This window comes from Belonocnema kinseyi, chromosome 5, assembly GCF_010883055.1.
Source record: "Belonocnema kinseyi isolate 2016_QV_RU_SX_M_011 chromosome 5, B_treatae_v1, whole genome shotgun sequence".
Lineage (NCBI taxonomy): Eukaryota > Metazoa > Arthropoda > Insecta > Hymenoptera > Cynipidae > Belonocnema > Belonocnema kinseyi.
Window position 1 is genome coordinate 33,273,255 of NC_046661.1, and position 8,006 is coordinate 33,281,260.

The following is an 8,006-nucleotide window of genomic DNA, read 5'->3' on the forward strand; positions in this document are numbered from 1 at the left end:
ACTCACGCGTCTGCAAAGAAAACTAACCTAAATAATTTACGCACATAATATAATTACAATTTTATTAAAAACACAAGAGATGTCAAAATTGTGTATGTCTGCGGGATGGCATGTGCTGGAACAATTTTGAACAATAGACACAACATCGCACTTTTTAAAAAACGAAAGGTAATTTATTATGTTATTATATTAAAAATTAATCTGTTTATAACTTTAGACATATACAAAATGCTAATAAAATATTCCTCTTAACTTGCACCACGAAAAATATGTTAGATAATTGGAGAACTGTATATCTTACAATTCTAACATCTTTAATATGTTAAACAGGTCAAATGTATAGTACATTTTTTTCAATAAAAATATGGACTATGTATTTTTATTTGTACACAACCAGTCTCGATCAGTTTTGATGACACCTCGTATATAATTATTATTGCGTATGAGAATCTTTTTAAAAAATAATCAAAGCTGATGAAAGACTCGGAAGAGTACATATTAATTAGGAAATAATTTTTTGTCGTATTTTTTTTTTATTTGATCATTTTTAAGTAAATAACGCTTTTGCAAAAACCCTGTTTAGGTATCGACGTATTAGATAAATATTGTAAAAATAACAATTGAATTATACATACTTATCAAATAATAGACTAAGAAATATTCAATTATTAGAAATTATTTTATTTACATTAAACAAAAATTAATATTTGTTAATATTGGCGATTATATTTTACCAAGTTAGGCCCACTATATTCGGCCGATATGGACAAGCCGATACCTTGGCATGGGTGTGGGCAACTCACGCTTTTATCAACATTGGAACAATATTGCCGCCAATCTTCGTCCAATATTGTACCAATATTTGGCCAATCGTGTATTTCTCACTGACTGCTTGCTGAATTATTTTTTACAAAAATATTAGGATATCAACAACTAAGTTTTCGTACAATGTTTGGAATATCGTCTAGATAGGTTTTATTTTAGAATTTTGTTGATAACAAATAGGCAGATCTAAAGTTTTTTGCACTACTTATTTCTTTTCTTTTAGTTAAAAAGGGATTACTCACAAATATGATGACATTGAAGCAGAAAATGGTATACTTGATACACCCGATTTGCATTTCCAGCTGCGCTGGTCCAGCCACTGCAGTTTTTACCACCATTTTTTCAGGCTCTTAGACAAAAACACTTGAAATAGAATGAAATGGAACAGCAAAATCAAAAAAAGAAAAAACTTTACACATGAAAAACGACTTTTACAGGATGCAATGAAACAATGATCATCGTAGGCACGACAGGTACTAGTGAAGTGGCCCAAGCATTCTTTATCTTCAGTAAATACCTGATAACAGGATAAGCACGCCCTAGATATAGTATACGAGTCATGATGTTAAGATACACTGGGAAATGATTCACATCTTCCTTTTACGTGTTCATTGGCATTTTATCAATTCCCTTGGTCAATACAGCTGCAAATTTCATTGAAGAATACAATATTTTTCCTTGTTGTAAATATTTATTTCAACTCAACTGAAGATTCTTAAGTTTTTGAGAATTTGTTTGTCTTTTTTCAGTATGCGGTTATTTTACTAAACTATGAAAATCTCTCAAAATTGTGAAATTTTCCGAAACTTTTTAAAATCTTCTCAAATGAGATTTTAATATTTTAATGGATTTGAAAAAAATTATTCACAAAAAGTGGGGGATTTCGTAGCGTTTCAAAGGTTTAAAGAGGTTTTCAAATATTTTGTACAAGTCATTTGGAATTCGCCCTGAATTCTTAATCCTGAATTATTGTAAATTCACTCAATTCTACGCAATTCAATGGATTTTTAAAAAGTTTTTATTTAATTCAGCTTGAAGTATTTCAAAATAACCTTAAATTCTCAGGTATTATATCTAATTCTTTTGAATTAGCTTTAAGTTTTCTAAACTCTTTTCAAACTTAATTCAATGCATTTTTTCATACCTTGTCATTTCCCTTAAATTCCTCTAAATTCACTCAAATTTTACTGAAATCAAAGGAATTTTTTCTTTTTTTAAAATTATTTGCAATTCATTTGAATTGTTTTGTAGTCATTATTCACTTTTTTGGTTAGAAATTAGCAGGGTTTCACAGATTTGAAGAAATTTGAAATTATTTTTTAGAATTTACTGTGAATTCTTCTAAATTTACTCAATTCTATTTCATTCAGTGCATTTTCTTAAAGTTTTTATTTAATTCAACCTGAAGCCTTTTAACCTCACCATGAATTTTTAGGTATTTCATCAAATTCTTTTAAATTCCCTTGGATGTTTCGAAGGTCATTTCAAATTTTCTGAATTCAAATAAGTTTTTTCATATTTTAATCTGTTTTAAATTTTCTGACTTTAAAATTGTGCAATGCTAATAAATTTAAGTGTCTTTTTTCAATGTTAGACTTAGAACGGTACATTTTCGAAATTTATAACCTCGCCTATTTTGACATTCACTCCGAATTCAATTTACGAATTTTTGATGGCAGCGCTTCCCCGGAATAGAGAAACTGTTCAAAGAAAAACTCATACACATAGAACTACATGGATACAAAATATGTGTTGAGTAAAAACGAACTTAAATAACAAAATTTTTTTTTAAGTCAGGTAATTTTATTGGTTAGGGAAACTTTCAAGTAGAATAAACTTGAAATATTCTCAATTTTAATTTGAAATTATTTTATTTCGTTTATAAAATATTCTAGGTTAAAAATTCTACAAGTTTACAATTTTGCTCTTTGAATTTAATATGGTCAGGGAAAATAAAAAATTGGTCAGTAGGAAGTTAGAGAAAATTAAAACTAAAGCTTTGTGGTAACCCTGGGATAATATTCTTGTTAGTGATTTGTTTGCCTTGTATTTATATTTATTTTTTTGCAGTGGGTTTCTCCACAATATTACCTTTTTAGTCATAAATTTTATTATTTGTTTTAAAATTCATCAATTTCGTTGAAGACATTCTTTTTGGTTGAAAATTGAATTTTTGTGTTGAAATTTCAACTAGTTTAATAGAAAATTGACTAATTTTTAAATCTCATATTTAAATGCTAAAAAGTCAAACTAAAATCTTCTTTGTTGAAAATTCAACTATTTTTCGCAAATTTGTCTTTTTATTTAAAAAATGCATTTATTTGACTAGATATTGCATCTTTCTTCGATAAAAATGCAATGGTTTCGTTTGAAATTCAAGAATTTTGTTTTGAAGTTTTTTTCTTCTTTGTTAAAAATTTATATTTTTGGGTAGAAAATGCAACTATTCTCATAGAAAACTTCTTTCTCATTTAAAACTCATATTTTTGCCGAAAAGTGAAACTGAAATCTTTTTTGGATACAAATTCAACTATTTTTTTTATGATTTGTCTTTTTGATTTAAAAATTCATTTATTTTAGTAGAAATGACAACTTTTTTGGATAAAAATTGATACAAATTTCAACATTTATTACTATTACTACAATGTAAATTATTTTCTGTTTTAGGTATACCATTTTTTACATTCTTATCAGAGAAGGTATTAGATATGTATCGAATTTGACCTCCCCCCCCCCAGTTTTTGTTAAATGTCCACGTTTTGAAACCCTCTGAATCCGAAAAACCGGTTTTTACGAATATGTATGTTTGTATGTTCTCTGTCTGCATGTATTTATGTCTGTCTGTTTTCACGATAACTGTTAAGAAAATTAATCTACTTAATTGGCCTTTGGCTATTTAGGACAAAAATTCAACAAGTGAGCGCATTTTGAATATTCTTGAGACTACTTTTTTTCAAAATTCAAAACTTCTCTATGGATATTCACAGTATACAAAAAGACGAACAATTTATTGTGATTTCTTTTTTTCACAGAACCAAGAATTTCCAGAGTCATAGCATTTACAAAATTCCAAAAAACACACGAAAATGAATATTTTAAGCCAAATAACGCACGATATGAAAAAAGTCAGGAGAAGCAGAATGTAGATTTTTGAATGCCCTAAAAAATTATCATAATGACTTGTTAAGTTTTCTTGAAACATAGAAAATTCACATTTTCACAGTATAAAAAATAATTGAAAATCCAAGAATTACATTTTTTCAATAAAAAATTTCACAGTATCTAGGATAGGGGCGGACTCAGAAAAATATTTCGTGGGGGGGGGGCGTCAAAATATATATATATGTATGTCCCATGCATAGCTTAGCGGTGTCGGCCTTTAATACGAGAAGCTAGAAGTTTCTGGTGGGGGGCGGGTTGAACCCCCTAAACGCCTCCCCTGGACTGATTTAGGGATATAATTTAGAAGTTAAAAAACGGTAATAGGCTAACGGTGTAGGCCGTATATTTAACGTTTAAGTCATAAAAATAACATTGGAAATGAGGAAATTTAGAAAATGAAAAAACGACAGAAGTTTCAATAAAATGTTTGATACAAATATTTTTCCAAATAATGCACATTTTTTAGTGAGACAATGAAACTACGTCTGTTTAATACCATTGCATGTTATGAATTTTATAATAAACATTTATGGAAATTATATACAATTTCTGGGGCAAACACGAGTGCGAAGCACGAGATACGTGATAAGAATGTGTTCGGTAAAGCCGAAGGGGCTTTAACAAAAGAGAATTCACAATCACTAAATTCCTGTGGTCGATGCTTTGTCCTTTATTTTTGAAAATTCTTTCCAAAAATACCGAGCGCTTAGCGCGAGGTAAATACATTATCGAGCGCTTAGCGCCAAATGAATATATGATCGGGCGCGAAGCGCGAGAACCGACAGTCGCGCACCCCGGGGGTAGTGAATTAAAATGGACAAATTTTCAAGAAAGAATATCTAGTTTCATACAAATTTATCCATTTTCGTAGGAAATTCATGTACTTACTTTGATAAACCATCTTTTTTATTGTATTGAAAATTCGTTTTACTTTTTTTTCACAACAAATAATGTAATTGAAAATGAATTTTACCTAAGACAATTGTAGTCTTTTTTTAATTCTTATTTTCTATCCAAATTCAACTATTTAATACAACATGAAAGTATTTGGTAGAAAATTAAAGTACTTTGTTAAAAATTATTTTATTTTGGTTATCATGCTTATCATCTGGTTGCAAATGTAACTATTTTATTGAAAATTAAATTATTTTCTTGAAAATTCGTTTACTTTTACTCTAACAAATATGTTTGTTTCGATTGAAAATATAATTTTGTATTGAAAATTAAACTGTTGAATATGAAATTTTTATCCGTTGATAGAAAATTGAAGTATCTCACACAAACTCGAAGTATCTTTGAAAGTTCTAGTACTTTGTTGAAAATTAATTTTTTTTCTTTAAAACTGATATATTTTTCTAAAAATTCTTTACACTGTAGGTTGACAAATGATTTATTTGAATGAAAATTTTAATGTTTCGTATTTGGTTTATAAATTTATCAGTTTTATCAGAAAATTCATTTGTTTTTTTTTCTTCAAAAGAAGTATTGTATATGGATTGAAAATAAACTATATCTAAGAAAATTGCAATGTTTTATAAAAAAATCTTATTTTTTTAAATGGAAAATTGAACTATTTAATTTCAAATTAAAATAAATAAACTATTTTCTCGAAAATTCGTCTTATTTACTTAAAATATCGTTTTATTTACTGAAATGAAAATGTAACTATTTCATTTTTGGTTGAAAATTTATTATTTTTGTGCAAAATTCATATACTGTCATAAAAGTTCTTATTTTTGTGAAAATCATCCGTTACTTTGGTTGAGAATGTTGATTTTTTCACAAAAATTAATCTATTTTTATTGAAAATGAAACGTTTTGTTGAAAATTAAACTGTTTTATAGAACATTAATATTTCTTTTTATATCTTGTATCTATAATTGCAGAATCTAATACAAAATGAAAGTGTTTGAGCTAAATTTGAAGCACTGCCTGCAAAATTACTTTCTTTAAAATTGAAGTACCTTTTTGAAACTTCGTTTCCTTTTTGGTTGATAAATGATTGAAGCAAATAAAAGTTTAATCATTTCAATTTTTTTATTTAAAAATTTATATTCTTCCATGGGTATTTCACATTACATTTTTTATTTCAAATTCAAATGTCTTTATCTTATAGAAAATTCTTATTTTTTTAATCTGAAATTGAAATATCTCATACAAAAGTTAAGTAATTGGTCTAAAGTTAAAGTTGTTTGTCGCCAATTTCTGTATTTTGTTTAAAATTCGACTGCTTTGAAAATTCTTTTCCATTTTGCTTAAAATTATTTACTTTAAATGAAAATCTAATCATTTAATTTGTGTCAAAATATTCTACGGTCTTACTAAATTAAACTTAGGTTTACTATTATTATGATTTTATTATTATTCATTTAAATAATTATTATCCAATTTGTGCTGCAATTCAAGTAATGTTAAAATAAAAAAAGAATAATTTAAATTGAGTATCAGTTCAATTATAGTTACCACTGATTGAAATTAAATGTAAAATAATAAACATTTCCTTTGAATTATTACTTAAAAAATAATTTTAAAATAAAATTATTCTATAAATTCGAATAGAAGCATTCACATGAACGCTAGAAAACAGAATAAACGAGATTAAAGTTAGGAAGAAACATGATTGCCCATTGCATACCGTATCCCCGCCCCCCCTGCCCACGAGTCCCAGTGGTGCCCACAGGAAGTTCTTTCACTTTTTAGCCTGAAAAAATAATAATGTCTCTTATAGGTCTTTTTAGGGCATCTTTAGGACCAGCTTTGCGGACATCATTGGGACAACTTTAGGCCAGACATAGAACGTCTTTAGAACGTCTTAAAGTTGTCTTTATAACGACCCTGGGCCTTAGACGCCAATGTCCAAGAATGTCCTAGGACATTTAAAGACGTCCTAAGGACATCTTTAGGATGTTCCGGTGCCCACTGGGTTGACCCTAACTATTTACGTTTCGATCCCCCCGAAACCAGTCCAAGGCTATTTAAAGGCATCTGGAAAATATATGTTGTCTAATTTCTTGAAACTGCTTTGATTATTATTCAGCAGAGCATCCTTTCTTATTATTAAAATATTTCATTAAAGACTACAGTTACTGTAGGGAAGGCTTTGCGTAAAGCGTAAATAATAAATAAAGATAGAAGCATTCATATGAACGCTAGAAAACAGAATAAACGAGATCAAAGTTATGAAGAAACATGATTGTCCATAGCATACCGTATCCCCGCCCCCGCCTGCTGAGGGTAAGACATCGAGAAGTCACTACAGCTCTTTCTAAACCTTGAGGGGAAGAAAATAACGAATCTTGAACTGAAGTTTTTTCGGCTTATCTTATCAGCGATTATCGGCGAATATCTTTCATTACCCGTTTGAAAAAAATTAATATGTTTAGTATCCTATTAGAAATGATGGTGTAAAGATCATGAGTTTGAATTCGTAAAAGTTTTCTGTGTCTATCAGGTATTAGGAACGCAATATTTTCATATAAGTACTCCCGGTCGGATCATCGCCTTTTTATTTGGCGACGAGACCCAGTGCTGCTAGATCACGCAATCAATCGCAAATTAGGCTACTTCAGAGGCTCTGCGCGCGACTGAAATCGGAGATTTGCGACTACTATCGGCGAGAAAACTATAGGCATCTGCCTTTTAAGCTCAACAACTCTGTCAAAAAAATGCTAGCGCAACAAAAAAACAGTCACTTAAAAGCTGAAAGTGTTCTACGTTAATGAGCTTGATGACGTTTATGTAAAAAAATTTCTGTGCTTAGCAGACTAAAAAATGTAAAAAAAGTCTGGATTTTCGGGTACATTTAAGAACAGTCAAGTTTAGAGCATTATTTTTTATAGAAGGGGCCATGGGAAAAGTTTGAAAAAATTCATGCGTATGAGGAAAACTGTTGTGAACTAGTTGCAATTGAGAAATTTAAAAAATAGTGAAAATTGTTGCTTAAAAGGACAAAAGTGTGCAACTATATTATCTTCAGTTCTGATACAGATATTAAAGCGATTCAAACTGCAAACTGTGAT

The 8,006-nt window shown here is 29.0% G+C and overlaps 2 protein-coding genes across 2 annotated transcripts in view; one reads left to right on the forward strand and one right to left on the reverse strand.

The window, feature by feature from the left end:
- Positions 1-1,311, reverse strand: part of LOC117172629 (tetraspanin-2A) — a 50,076-nt gene extending 48,765 nt beyond the window's left edge. The window contains exon 1 of the mRNA XM_033360732.1: positions 1,068-1,311. Coding sequence (XP_033216623.1) covers positions 1,068-1,163 — 96 coding nt within the window. The 5' untranslated portion in view covers positions 1,164-1,311. The remainder of the gene's footprint in view (positions 1-1,067) is intronic.
- The window catches only part of LOC117172630, a 53,705-nt gene continuing 45,749 nt past the window's right edge, over positions 51-8,006 (forward strand). Inside the window, exon 1 of the mRNA XM_033360734.1 lies at positions 51-168. Coding sequence (XP_033216625.1) covers positions 106-168 — 63 coding nt within the window. The 5' untranslated portion in view covers positions 51-105. The remainder of the gene's footprint in view (positions 169-8,006) is intronic.